The sequence below is a fragment of the Electrophorus electricus genome, chromosome 12 (assembly GCF_041902795.1).
Source record: "Electrophorus electricus isolate QZ-2024a chromosome 12, ASM4190279v1, whole genome shotgun sequence".
Classification (NCBI taxonomy): Eukaryota; Metazoa; Chordata; class Actinopteri; order Gymnotiformes; family Gymnotidae; genus Electrophorus; species Electrophorus electricus.
In genome coordinates, this window is record NC_137508.1 from 13,607,501 (window position 1) to 13,622,006 (window position 14,506).

The window sequence follows — 14,506 nt, forward strand, 5'->3', positions numbered from 1 at the left end:
TGCCGGCCGTCACTCTTGCCGTGCCTCGGCGGCTGCCGCTGGGTTTGCTCGTTTTGTTTTTTTTTGTTGGTTTTTTTTTAGAAGGTGGAGGTGCTCCCATCGATCCCGACATGGTGGACCGTTTTCCTGTCTGCCCATCCTAATAGGATTACTGGCGGCGCTGGGAGGGAAAGTGCAGGAGCGCAAAATGGAGGTGTGCTCAGCGGGTGACGCGGCTTAGCCCGGCCTAATTGACTAGATCCAAATTAAATATGCCATCACAAGCACTGTGACAAATGGATCTGACTTTTTCAGTATGCAAAAATAGGGGCCGGTAATGCGGCCGCGCGCAGAATGCCTCTGTTGTCAAAAATATTCCGACTTCTTTGACTCTGCCGTTCTGTACCAAGAGAAACATTATGCAGTCCTTGCTATTTAAAGCCTCCCATCCATCTGTGTGTGTGTGTGTGTGTGTGTGTGTGTGTGTGTGTGTGTGTGTGTGTGTGTGTGTGTGTGTGAGAGAGAGAATCTAAACGCGGAAAGTGTTTCCTTGTGTCCAAACGCTGGCGTTTCAGCAGCTGCCATAGTTCCCAGAAGACTGGGGAGCAACCTGCTTTAACCAACCTCAATTTGCTTGCTGGATTCTGTAATTGGGCCGTGTGTGGAATGTCAGATGAGATGGGTTGAGGTGGAAGATGGAGAGAGAGAGAGAGAGAGAGAGGGCAAGAGGGTTAGTAAGAGAAAGAGAACCAGAGTGTGACAGAAATATGTCGCCATGGTAGAGAATGCCTGGTCTTTATGGCTTCATCACTGAAATTTCCTAGCTTGTCTAATTTAAATATTGTTACTTTAGTTTCTAGGTCAATTAAATGTAAGTGATGTGTTCTATACTTCATGACCAATTAAATTAATAGGTTATTACAAAAAAAAAAAAAAAAAGTTATCTTATTTGATTAAGAGACCAAGGGTTCATTATATTTTATAAGCAATTTTCATTAGTTGGGGAATTTTCCTTAAGGCAAGATTAAGCAGTTATTTGCCAGGGAGTTCCAAGACCTGAAATTAAGGTGTTTCCTAGCAGTCACACTGCAACATTACTTAAAACCAAAGCCAATTAAGTCTACTTAGCAAGAGCGTTATGCTTTCTACCATGTTGATTATAGAGCTTATGGATCTTGAGAACAATACACCTGTCAGTGCAGATCCATCCTAGCTATTCGAGCAGAAGTAGGGGACCGTGTGATGGCTGAGTGAACGACTTTTTGGTTTGTTTTGGTTGGTTTTTTTTTGTTTTTTTTTTTCTTTGTCCATTCCCCCATGCGCCAGCCTTTATGGTACTGTGGTGAAATTGACTGATGACCCAAATTCAGAAATTATATTTTTGAGATAATGGTGATCAGAGAGCGTTAATTACGGGCCTATTTCACAAACATATCGGAACACCCCCCCCCCCCCCCCCCCCACCCCCACCTTGAGCCAGATGATGGCAGTATTCTTTGGTGAGCTCGCCTGGTAGCTTTCAGCCTGCTGGAGTCCCCTTTGTTTGCGATTTCATTGCTCGCAGTTATAGAGCAGAAATTTATTAACCTTTTGCAGGGTCAAGATGTGCCCCTCACCCCCTTCACTAGCCTGAACTTTTATTCTGTAGTAACTGGATAGAACACGGGATCTTGGGGAATTGGTGGTACTCCTGAAAATAGACCAGCGAAGAGCTCCGCGTATTGATTGGCTTATTAAGTGGGGAAAAAAAAGCAATTTGCGACACATGCCCTTTGCCTGGCCCGGGCCGGTGCTTTCCTCCCGTTAGAACGGATGTTTTGCATTTGCGTGATGTTCACCCCAAACAGCATGTTCGAAGATTGTAATCAAATACGACCGATGACCCCCGCAAAGAGCTCGGGCGGTCCCCGTTAGCCGAAACGGCCTGGCTCCGCACGCGTGCCTACCGTTGGGGGCCGAACGTGGCCCCACAGGAGCCGTTCGGCGAGTGCAATTGATTTAGTGAACGGCGAGCGAGCCCGCCAGGTGGCCGGCGCCCGATTTGTGGCTCTGACTCGCTGCCGCGAGCGCCCGTGGCCCTTGTGCCAGCGGCACGTGCCCTCCGCCCACAGGTGAGCCCTCTCAAGTGACGCTCCTTTGTCGTTTTGTACCTTTCCCCTTTAATTTGAGCACAATGGCTCTGTTCCTCAGCGGGAGTTTCAGCATAAGCTGCAGCCCTTCATCTATTGTGTTCGTAGACAGATAAGTGGCAGTGGTGTGGGACATGGAGCAATGGTTTATTTTTACCTCATTTTCCATTGTCGTGAACTCTTTTGGAGAAATGTTGGTGTGTGTGAAGCCTTGACTTGCACTTTAAACAAACAGCACTGCATTAATATATGGCGCTATGAGGCTCAGTGTAGCGCGAAAACATTTTGTGTGTTTATTCTCTCGCTCTCTGTTTGCATGCAAGGCCTTAGTATGACACAGGGGCTCCCATTGATTCACCAACATCCCTGCAGAAAACACTGATATTTTTGGCATTCCCGTCAGATAATGAGACACACGCTACTCTAACGTAAAAGTACTAAACACGTTCGTCTGCTTATAGTGGAAAATCCGAGACACTGGGAGATCAGCTGTGTGACTTTAGCATGCTTATTGCTCTTTAAGGCTAACGTAGGATGACCAGATCAACAGATTGGTGTGGTCCTATGGGCTGAACTTGGCTAAGGGCAGCATGACTCTGGTTGAGTCCAGGCTGCATGGATGGTGCCTGGGGACAGCTCCCTAACAGAGGCAGCGAAAACAGTGGAGCCATGCTTCTGCCCCCCGCAGGGACCCATGCCCACCACACCAATCCCCTCTCATGCTTCTGCCCTTATATATGTCCGAGGGAAGCTTTCGGTGCCGCCTTGCTCTAAAGATCAGTGCAATCCTACAGCGAGGATCACATCCGCTGAGACTTTTTTTTGTTGTTGTTCCCGTTGGGTTCCCAAAGAACTGGATTTTTAGACACGTGCTTAGCTGGTTTGTGCCGGTGTGCTCTCACGTGTGGGATGATGTCACACAGTGTGGGTAGTCTGGAAGTGCGTCTCGCTAACGCATTCCCTCTGTGCCCCCTCCCCCCTCCCCCGCAGGACTGCAGGGGATGCCAGGAGACTACCTGTCTCACAGCGGCCCGATGGGTGTGGGCCAGGCGCCCTACGGGGGCCTCCATCTCGCCCACCACCCCGGCCACCAGCGGTCCGGACCTCCCACGCGCTCCTACATTCCTGGACCCCCGCAGCAATCAGCGATGTTGATGCATGGAGGACCGCCCCACCCTACTGTGCCCATGTCAGCCTCCTGCACCCCTATGCTTCCTCCAGGAGATCCCACCATGGGCGGACAGGTCATGGACATCCACGCCCAGTAGTTTGCTACAAAAAAACAAAAAAAACAAAAAACAACAAAAAAAAAACAACCAAAAAAAATGTTTAAGAATACAACGGGCCCTCCGAACGGTCCCACGAGGTGGGAAACTGCGATTGGTTTGGTTCTGGAGGCTCTTGCCCCAGAAAAATATGATGCGCCGACTTGCCGCAGAAACAGAAGAGCTCCATTTTTAGGCACAGATTGGGTGTGAGAAGGAACCCAGCATCTGCACAGCATGGGACACTAACAAAGGATGTGCCCTCTTCAAGGAAACTGAGAGAAAGAGAAAGATTAAAATTATTACTATATCAGCTCCTGAGGGTGAGGAAGGAGGAGATTCTGTATACTGTTGTAAAATTACATTTGGACTCATACAGGAACTGGGAATTAAGTATTGTAAATGCTATCGTATTGTTCTGCATATTATGTTGTTTCTAATAGATTTTTTTAAAAAGGATGTGAACTTTTTTCTTTCCACACTATGTGTGTGCCATCTCCATAGACTTTTGATCTCCTCCCTAAATCGCCTTGCATTTAAAAGAAAAAAGTATGTGAATAAATCAATAATTGGTTGAATGAATTATATATTAGACCCTTTTCTTCAGCTCCAAGAGGGTGACTTTACTTAGGCTGATCGGAATATATAAGAGAAAGGTTCCTGCAAGTTCACTGCTAAACATAACCTGAAAAGCCCTGATTGATCTATCAAAATGTGCTCATTCACCTCAGTTTACTGACTGGAGCAGAATGTAGTGTGTGTGTGTGTGTGTGTGTGTGTGTGTGTGTGTGTGTGTGTGTGTGTGTGTGTGTGTGTGTGTGTGTGTGTGTGTGTGTGTGTGTGTGTGTGTGTGTGTGAGCACATACATGCAGGTGTGTGTGTGTGTGTGTTTGTCCATATTACACCAACCTTTTCAACTTAATATGCCAGGTATATGGGACAGAGAATACTTTTGATTTGGTTTTGTGGGACATCAGTTTATGTTTCTATCCCAATTTTGAGATTATGTATACATTGTAAATTAATAAATTTTGTGTACAAAGACTTGGGGAAATTAGCCAAAGTCTATAAATGTGTGTTCTTCAGGCCCATCTTGGTGTAGAATATGTCTTTTTTTTTTTTCTTCTTAGAATGCAAGCAAAAAATATTTTACCTCTTTATACTGAACAAAGCTAACAATCCTCCATTCTGATGTACAGTACCTACGTCGACTTTACTTCAGAACACAGAAATGTAATTTTGGTCTCATAAACCAATAGTCGAATCCAAGGTACTGAAATGTGGCCACTGTTAATTGAACATATGTGTGAGAAGTGTTTACTAGGTGTGGCAGTTACTAGTTGGTTTAGTTCTTTATGGTTCTGGGATGTAAACCTCGTCGAATGGGAACCTCGCGTTATTCTTAAGGGCAAGTCTATCTTTGTGTCAGCGCTTTGGGTATGATCTGATTTACGCAAATTACAAGGTGAAGCAACCTGGGCAATTTTGTAGTTTCTGCATAGTACCCCAACGTCAAAATGAATGCGAAATCCTACCAAGAGCTTTGAAACGGCCCGTGACAAGTTGACCTTCTAAATGGTGGTTCACCACTGTTTGGCTGTCAGTGGCAACAAATGAGTAGCGGAGCTATATGCCGGAATTCTCCCGCGAAGAGTCGAGGACGGGGGCTAGATGCGGTGGGTGGACGGATAAAGGGGGAATTACCCTCCGTTTAGCATTAAAATTCATTTAGGTAAAATTGCCACAAACATTTAAATGGGAAGATTAGTTCCCCATTACGCCTTACTGCACACATTCAATGGCCCCGTAATAGCGGTTGAAACTGCATTATCAAGGCGATTGCTGTTTTGTGGATACACTACCCTACTTCTCAAACCAGGATCACCGCGTTCCCCTGCCCCAAATAAATAAATTGACGCGTATTTTTTAAGCATGCGTAAAATTAAACCAAGGTGGAAAATGAGCGCGCAGTCTTACAGAAAGAGAAAACAAAATGTCCTGCGGACTACTGCTGAGGTTGTTGGTTCAGTTTAAACCAAACTCCCAATAAATCAATGCGCTCCTTTTCAGTGTCCGCTCCTGAGCTAACAGTGGCCATTGTGGATTTTATAGCCTTCTCCTTAGTGAACCTTTTAGTCTCAAATCTCGGTCTGCATAACACAGCCGACGGTTTAATTACAGCAGTTCTGTCCATAGCATGGGACCTGAAGCCTCTCAGATTTGAATTCCTAAGCCGTTCGCCATTCGGTGCTCTGGAGACGGGTTGAAATAAAGCCCATGTTTGACTGCCATCTTTAGGGGATCTGGAAAACTGTCCTTTAGGGGGCATATTTAGCCTATTTAATACTGCGAAAGCGCAATTTAAATCATTAATATTTCATACAGGCCTGCTCGCGAGCGAAAAATGGGTCAGTGAATTTTTAAAGCAACTCAATGAATTAGTTTATTAGGTAGCTTTAATACACTTCGGTGTAATAGTCAAGCAAGGTAGTTTTATTTTAAGAAAATTAATTTAAGAAATTGTAATCTATTTTATCCACTTAAACGTGTTATTTTAGTTATATTTGTTATTTAAGTCGTTTGAGAAAAATAACCACAATTCTGATGTGCCATCTAATTAGTACTCGTGGGGTCTCAACTTTTTTGGCTTTTTTTTTTTTTTTTTTTTTTTTTTTTTTTGCTTTTGCGCGAACGTTCCGTAGCGCTTAGTATATCGTCAAATGATGATGAAAAAACTTTATTTTATCCTGTTGCGCCGACGGCGATTCTACAAGACTATCTACAAGAAATGAAGTTGAACTCCCGCTGACCACAGAGTGAACTCTGTGAGTAATGACTCGGAGAAATGTGTTCCATAAGCACAGAGGTGCCCAAACAGGACTTCCTGCCTTCCATAACTACCAGCTTGGGTTGTGTTGTTAGATGGTTCTGTCATCTAGTCTTGCGTAATGCCCTGTTCGTTTGGTTTAACTTGAAACGTAGCAAAGAGCCCTGGTTTTCCACTATGTAAAAGCGATGGTGAATGGTGGTTACTTTTCACCTTATGACAAAGGGATCTGTCCTTGCAGAATGCGGTCGTTGTGTGTGTGCACACAGAGAGAGAGAGAGAGAGAGAGAGAGAGAGAGACAGAGATAGATGGATAGATAGATACAAGTGTGCGTGTGTGTCTATGGATGTGTGTGTTTCAGCAGAGTGCATTTAGTGTGTTAAAAATGCTTATTGTTAATATTGTTGACAAAGCACTTTTGTAAGTCGCTCTGGATAAGAGTGTCTGCTAAATGCCGCAAATGTAGCTTATTATTATTAGTGGAAGTAATAAGGTACTAAAATGTATATATATATATATATATATATATATATATATATATATATATATATATATATATATATATATATATATATAGAGAGAGAGAGAGAGAGAGAGAGAGAGAGAGAGAGAGAGAGAGAGAGCGAGAGAGAGAAAGAGAGAGATGGATTGATTGATATATATGTGTATGTGTGTTTATGCATGCATGTGTGTGTGTTAAATGAATGCTTATTGTTAGTAGCCTATTAGTAGTAGTAGTAGTAGTAGTAGTAGTAATAGCCTACTAAAGTTTACATATATATAACAGAGAGAGAGAGAGAGAGAGAGAGAGAGAGAGCGAGAGCTTAGTTGTTACTGTTATTACTTAAAATAATAATCACAGTATCTGCATTATTTTACTATTATTTTTATTAGAATAATATACAATGTAAAATTAAAACCGTCGCATATTGCTCTTTAAATATTGCGTATAAACCAGTAAAAAAGCAAATGATGGGGAAACGCGTGCACTGACAAGTCCATAATAACTACGGTTGTGGGCAGGTCGTAGTTGCAGATTTGAGAAATGCGGTCTTTTTATGAGCTCCGTGGTAAAGACATGCAACACAGCCGAGCAACATACATTTTATGAAAAAATCCTCTATTTCCTTTTTATAAATTCAGTTATTGTAGATAGAAAAAAAACAGTGAAATTCTATATGTTTTAGCACATTTAGGCGACCGGTGTCGATGAGGAAATGCGTCAATCTTTGTACAATGTCTACATTGTTTCCCTGGCACAATTGGGTTCGCGTGGACCGGTCAGAACTAACTGAATCAAATTAGTCTTTAGACAGAAATGTTCCCCACAATAACCTATCCAAAAGGACCTAAGCAGACTGATCATGCCCACCTTTTCTGCAGTGATAGGCTATATAACATGACAATCCACATTGTCAACCTAACAAACCACATCTGATCATTAGAGCTATGTTTGTGTGCTATTTAAGCAATTAACTCAAACACCTGAAAACATGCAGCAGACACGATTTTAATATTAACTTTTAATATTGGAGTTGACTGGGCAAGTATCAGTTGGACATTAATGCTACATCCTAAGAGGCTCCTAGGAGAGAAGAGTTGGGCTACAAAGCTGTTTCATCAGGGCCATTTTGGTCATCTGTTTCCTTGGTGACTGTAAGCCCAGCCCTTAGAACCCCTGGGCTGCTGCACTGTTGGTAAGATGCGCGCTATTTTCTGCGCCACCATTTATCACTGTCACCACATAATGATTCCCCTTGCAGCTCCTTATTGATGTTTGTAATTGCATTATCTCATAAGGGAGGTGATCAATGAAACCAGGCGCTGCATTCTGAGGTCAGGAGACGCCGGAGTGCTGTTTGTCCACTTAATACAACAAGCGGTCAACGTCTTTTTCTACACACTACGGTCAAAGAAGATTTTGTTGGAAATAATAGGAGTTTAATCTGTGTAACCGCGAGACCGCGTGGACGAAACTTACCTAACATAATAGAATAGTTTAAAATGTAGATTAGCCTATTTTGAAAGTAATGAATTGCTTTGAGGGATTTTGCAAGGGAGTGTAAATTGACATTTTAACTTTTAACTGTTTCGTTATTGCTTTATATGGCTGTGTATTCCTGGGTTTCTTGCGCGTTTGGATGGAAATGTCACACGCAATTTCTGATATTTAATCATAGGGCATCACTCTGATGTTAATCACACTGTTGACGACCTAGCTCAATTGATTTTGGGATTGCGAAGTTATGATATCATGTTTCACCTCTAATAGGGGGGGGACGCCAGTGAGTCAAATAAAAGCGTATTCTCGTTTGTACTTGGACAGTTACTACCGTCGGCATACAGTTGTGGTGCACAATTTTGAACGGCGCACAAATGCGTGAAACTTAATAAAACGCAAATAAAAATTGCCAGTCTTACCTCAGATGATGTCACCGCTGACCATATGCAGACTACTATTTTCAAGATCAGTCTCTATTAAACCATTAAGCAGTTTTGAGCTTCTTAATGGTCACAATATACTTGTTCAGCGTTGTACACTCACCCAATTTAAGTGTCTTATGAATTTATTTGGAGATTGGTAAGCATACGTGCATCTCCATTTAATATTAAAATGATCAGAGCAGTACACTTAACATATTGGTTCCTTGTATGCTAAACGTGAAGCTCTTTTGTGAAACAGAAGGGGTCCTGTCACGAATTATGATTGTAAATATTCCTGGCAAAGACGTGGAGACATGCGTGCAAGTCGGTTCTCGGTAGAGCACTATTTCAGCAGAGCCTCTAAATGTAAAGGTTAGTAATTAACACGTCGCCGTACGGCATACCCATTTCTATATAGATACCCAAATCTATATTTCAAAAATGGTGGTGGTATGACTGTTTTGCTAAATCTTTACTATTAAAATAACATCGTGTATTTAATAATGCTGAGCTATTTTGTAAATATATTATAACCTGTTGTCATCAGGGTTTTTTTATCAGCTAGCAAATTCAATCTGTTATTTTGCAGAAGATGGAGGATGAGCACTCATAAGTTGCTTCTGAAACAACTGATGAGCTGTCCAATATAAACGCGTGGCTGATATCACTGATTTAATCCCTCCCTCTCTCTCTCTCTCTCTCTCTCTCTCTCTCTCTGTCTCTCTCAAGGTCACCTCGGTTAAGGCTCAAATAGGACACGAGTTGGTAAACTAGCCTCGGATGTCAGCGTAGGGTGCACCAACCCGCTCACCTGGCGAGATCCGATCCAGTAATAGCCGTTGTGTTAGCCTTTAATGAAAAACCCTGCGAGAGCTCACCGACCCGCACCTGCTCGCTGTGATAATACCAAACAGTCCGGGCGAATGCCAAATCGCACTCACCAGCTTATCCCGTCCTGTTTTATGTTATGAAGTATTGTATTTCGGTTGTACAATAACCACTTATGTCCTCGGCCCGCTTTGATCCTGGTAAGCCCACAGAAAGAATCTGACTTATGATGCAACTGTTATTTGAGGCAAAAGAAAACCACAACACGCTTATGTACTTACAGTGGAACTCAGTGCCAAATTACAGCGCCTTACAAGAACGTTTGTTGTTTTATCTATTCTGTCCCTGGATGTTCAGCATATGCAGACGCACAAACAAACACATTCGTGTAGCCTCGAGTGCTTACTACTTATAATGCTGCGGTTAAAAGCGATTAATTGCGGGGAAATGATTCAAATATTACTTTTATCCAATGCAAAAAGTTTCAATATTTCTGACAAATGTCCATTAGTCTGAACTTATATATATATATATAATACATTTTGTATAGAAACATTTAAACTAATACGTTACAATCATGATACAATCATTTCAACTAATACGTTACAATCTTACCTGTCACAATGCCATGCACATTAAAAAGATATCCAAAAATCTAACCAGAAAGGATATTTCTTCTTTAACGAACAAGCATTGAACCATTGTATTTGAGGTGTAATGAGGTCCAGGTGTACATTTATAATGACTTCATCATTTCATTGAAATAACAAACCATTCAGTGCGCATCAAAACAAGGACTCTTGTACCAAAATTAAATAAGCTACTTTCTACCTGTGCATTCGTGCTTGAAACAGTAGGTGAAAAGGTCATGACTCCTTAGGGTAAATATGTTAGCTGCAAGTTGAGACAAGACAGAAGAGAGTCACAAATTCCACTCGCATAGCAGAATCGTGATAAACCGCTGACCTGAAGTCACGTGGCCTATTCATTTATTTAGTCTTAGCGTCTCCTCATACCTGGAGCGTTGACCATTGCATTCTACAGGCTCATTAAAAACGTTCTATTCTAGCATCTGGGTAAGGAGTTTCTGATAAACACGTTATTTTTTATATCGACATAAATTTGCACACTCTTTTTTTTCTCATAAATTCGCTTTAAAAAAATGGAATATTTTTTTTAAAACATCTTTCATTATTTCTTTCACGCCTTTTTATTTTAAAACGATGCTAATAGTGACGTTACTGTTATTAATATTATTCTGTCATACCAATGTATTTGATACTCACAAGACAACGTGAACATGTAACAGCATTACACGCGGATCTCCCAGGGGCTTTGGAGCCTTTCGCGTTTCTGATTTGTAGTAGTATCTGTGAAATGGTTTACGGTTGCACAGGCTTTCGGCTCTTGCTAATGCTAAAACGAAACAGCTGTTTATTCACACGCTAAAAATCGCTTTTTAAGACAACAAGTTCATAATGACGAATTATACTCTGTAGCGACTGCGGAGCAGGCTAACAGCCGGCATGCACCGCCATACAGTGCGCATATTTATCAACCACACATGCGTGACGGGTTAAAAATGTCAGCGAGATGCGCTCTCACCTTGTCACTTGTCGAAGTTGTGTTTTCGGTTTCACACCCGAAGTGGAAGCCTGGTAATCAAACAAGTATATATTTTTTTTGTCATTGTTAGTTATTTGTCATTGCTTATTAATGTTAACAATTTAAATACATAAAATAGCTTTCCGCGTGTGTGCGTGCGTGCAATTAGGAGTTTATGCAGTTGGAAACAATTTGAAAAGTTGGTGTAAGTGTTATAAAGTGTTATAAAGTGAATGCGTTCTTCAGGATACAGTAGCTTATTAGCATTTTTATTACAGTCAAGTATCATATTAGCTCAGTTACTGATTTAGTAATTATATAGGGCATTATTAAATTTGCTATTAATTTCATTTTACACTGTATATATATAACTATTAAAGAAATTACGTAATGATAGAGATAATATTGTAATGATAATGGCAAATGAAGGGAAGTGAAGGCTTGTGATGTTTCATGAGATCATTAAAATGGTCTCTTTTTTCTTTTTCTACAGTAGTAAAAGCAACAGTGATAGTTTCCTGCTCTTCTTGACGAGATGCATGACCAACATGCAGCCTACAAGCAGTCCTCAAGAACTCCACAAGTTTAACGGTTAGACGACCTACCGAAACGTCTCAGTCAGACACTCATAGTCAGTCATAGTTGGGTGAGGGAGAAATATTTAGCGAGTCTCAATCCTCTGCAGAAGGGATTTCTGCTGTGGAATTTATGGGCCATAGACAGTTTGAAGGAAGCAGTGTAATATATCAGAGGGGTCGGTGATTGAGTACAGGGGGTATCTTCTGAACAGGAGGATCAGAGCTGGAACAGTGCTCAGCATGATAGAGATATTTTCCCATTCAAATAAAATAAAGCAGTGGGGAGCTCACCATGCACTAAGCATTCTAAAGCAAACTATTAGGCACTGAAAAACTTTCTCTCCAGTTCTCCCAGAACTGAATATGTTTTAAGACAAATAAATGGCAGTGAAGTTTTGCACACAAAATTTGAGCATTTTGCCTGACAGCCCCGTTGAGCTTTGTGGCGGTCCTCAGGAGAGACCTTACATTAATTAATAAGAACTTCCATTCCCAAATTTGTACTCGAATCCATTTTTATCCCATTCAGTCACTCCTGGTTCATTTGAGCCTCCTTAAAGTCAGCAATTGTAACACATCAACCCCTTTTTTCTCGCACAGGTTCACGATTGCTAAGAGCAGTTCCGTGAGAAGTTCAGAATTACCCTGTTTCTTGACATGTGAGAAAGCTCAAAACAGGAAGCTCAATTATATGAGGTAATTCAGATGTGAGGTAATGTGCCACCTCTCTTCCTGCACCTGAAATGTTTACATTTCAACCGAATCCCCATCTACTTAGATACGAAGGACACAAATCCGTCTGATAAGCCATCAAAACAGCCCGTTCCCGCCTGTATCCCGACAAGGCTGCCTGATTCAGACGAAAAGCTTTTAGCGAGCAGGGCTGAGGAGCCTCACTGTTAAGCCCCAGCGATGGATATCGTTCAAGAATGTTAGTGTTAGCCATTATAACACGTTTGGATTTATTAGGGTTTGGGTGAACAGGGTCACCGACGCTAAATGGGATGTCAATGACCGAAACACAATTTCAAGGTAAATAATAAGCACGAAAATGAGTGAGTAACCTGAGTGGACCTTTGTGTGGGTGGTAGGGGTAGGAGGAGCTTAGCCAAGATCAGTTTATCACATAGTATCATGTCTGGAATTTGTGTTTCAGCTGTTCTTCTTGATCTCTGTAGGCTTGGCTTTGATCTTAAATGATTTTGAATCGAATCCTATTTTGTAAATGTATAAAGTGTGATGTTTTTTTTCCTTTTATTTTGGTGAATTATGTTAACATTTTGAAAGTGGTGAAGTGCTACCAGTTACCTACTGCCCTATAAATCAACCCTATGCTATATATTAGTAAGCGGATAAAAAGCACAAACTCGTATTCTCTGTATTGTGATTCCCTTTACCCTTTACCTAAAAACCTGATGGCATTTATCTCTGACAGGTTATGTATTTTGATGGAATGTATTCAGCATGCTCAGATGAAACGATGGCATTAAATCCAGCACGATTATAATACAATTCCTATTTTGTTCATTGAATGGTGTTCTGTGATTTCCGAAGTTAATCAACTTGGGAGCATAGTAGAGAGACCTTGTCTAAGTTGTTTAGGGTCTCTCTCTCTCTCTTTCTCTCTCTCTCTCTCTCTCTCTCTCTCTCTCTCTCTCTCTCTCTCTCTCTCTCCCTATCAAAGGAGTTCTCTCTCTCCATTCCCCCCCCCCCCCCCCCCCCCCCCGTGAGGGTTAGGGTCACACTGCTCTGGGACATCAGACCTTGATGTTTTCTCCCCCCTTACAGCAGCAGGAGTTCAGTTTACAGATGAATTGTAGCTGGGTGCTAAACTGCGTCCAAGCTGCCATCAATGTTTATGCCTACCAATCAACTGCACTGTGCTTATGTTATATGGTATTATGGACACAGAAACCTTAAAACATGCCAGGCCTATGTGCAGAGCCAGATTTATGGCTTGTTGAATTTCAGCAGTTGGAAAAAAATACAGTGGAGATGTATGTGTGAGAGACTGTTTGTGTTTCACTCAAAAATGAATTTATATTGTTTATTGCTTATTTGACCAGGTTTTGACCGAGTTGGAGGCCAGGTCTTGTACAAATAGCAACGTGGTCAGTCATGTATATTTTCCCTCTTTAGCTCTTAGAACACTTAGACCTCTTTCTGTTTATATCAATTAAAACAGGACAAGTGGCATGCTAAATATAAATGCTAGTGAAGGTCTGCTGCTTTATGCAGCGAAAGAGCGCTAGCCTTTTGAATGCTAGTTATTTTCCAATTAAGTAATACCAGGCTATGAAACTGTAGAAGTAAAAAAAGCAAAAACGAATTATACAGTTTGATGGAATTTTCTTCTTTTTATATGTTTGTCTGTGATGTTTCTATGGGACTGCTGTGAAGGCCACAGAACCATGTCATGAGCACCATGGGACATAAAGGACAGCGGCAGGATGGCCGTCGCCCGGTGTGGAGCAGAGCAGAGGAAAGCGCTCCAGCTCAGTATGCTGGATTAGGTGGAAAGCAACCATCACCTTGGAGATCGGAGCATCTGGGTCTGACTGTTAGCCAGAGACCTCAACGAAGGTGAAGCCATAGCTTGCTAGCCATTCTTGCCTTTAAAGGACAGGCTGGAGGCAGAGTGAGTGCCAGCACCTCCTTTTAACCCCCCCCCCCCCCCCCCACACACACACACACACATATACACACACACATACACACATACACACACACACACACACACACACATCCAGGAAGCAAAGCGACTAAAACCGCACCATGCTCTGGCTGCATGTGGACAGAAAGCTGACAAAGTTTTAATCTTGACAGACAGCGCAACTACAATTTGTCCCTGCCCGGAGTATTTCAGGAGT

At 41.9% G+C, this 14,506-nt stretch overlaps 1 protein-coding gene and 1 long non-coding RNA gene across 7 annotated transcripts in view; both read left to right on the forward strand.

Moving 5' to 3' along the window:
- The window catches only part of meis1b (Meis homeobox 1 b), a 57,797-nt gene extending 53,591 nt beyond the window's left edge, over positions 1 to 4,206 (forward strand). For 4 of the 6 annotated variants that reach the window (XM_081724078.1, XM_081724077.1, XM_081724079.1 and 1 more), the window contains one exon: positions 3,099 to 4,206. In XM_081724078.1, coding sequence (XP_081580204.1) covers positions 3,099 to 3,376 — 278 coding nt within the window. In that variant the 3' untranslated portion in view covers positions 3,377 to 4,206. The remainder of the gene's footprint in view (positions 1 to 3,098) is intronic. The other 2 variants (XM_081724082.1, XM_081724083.1) reach the window with 1 other exon arrangement.
- Positions 4,207 to 11,554: 7,348 nt separating this feature from the next.
- LOC145660109 (uncharacterized) lies at positions 11,555 to 14,290 on the forward strand. The gene is made up of 3 exons (XR_014126265.1): positions 11,555 to 11,649; positions 13,703 to 13,747; positions 14,037 to 14,290. It is a non-coding gene; the product is annotated as an uncharacterized LOC145660109 (long non-coding RNA).
- The last annotated feature ends 216 nt before the right edge of the window (positions 14,291 to 14,506 follow it).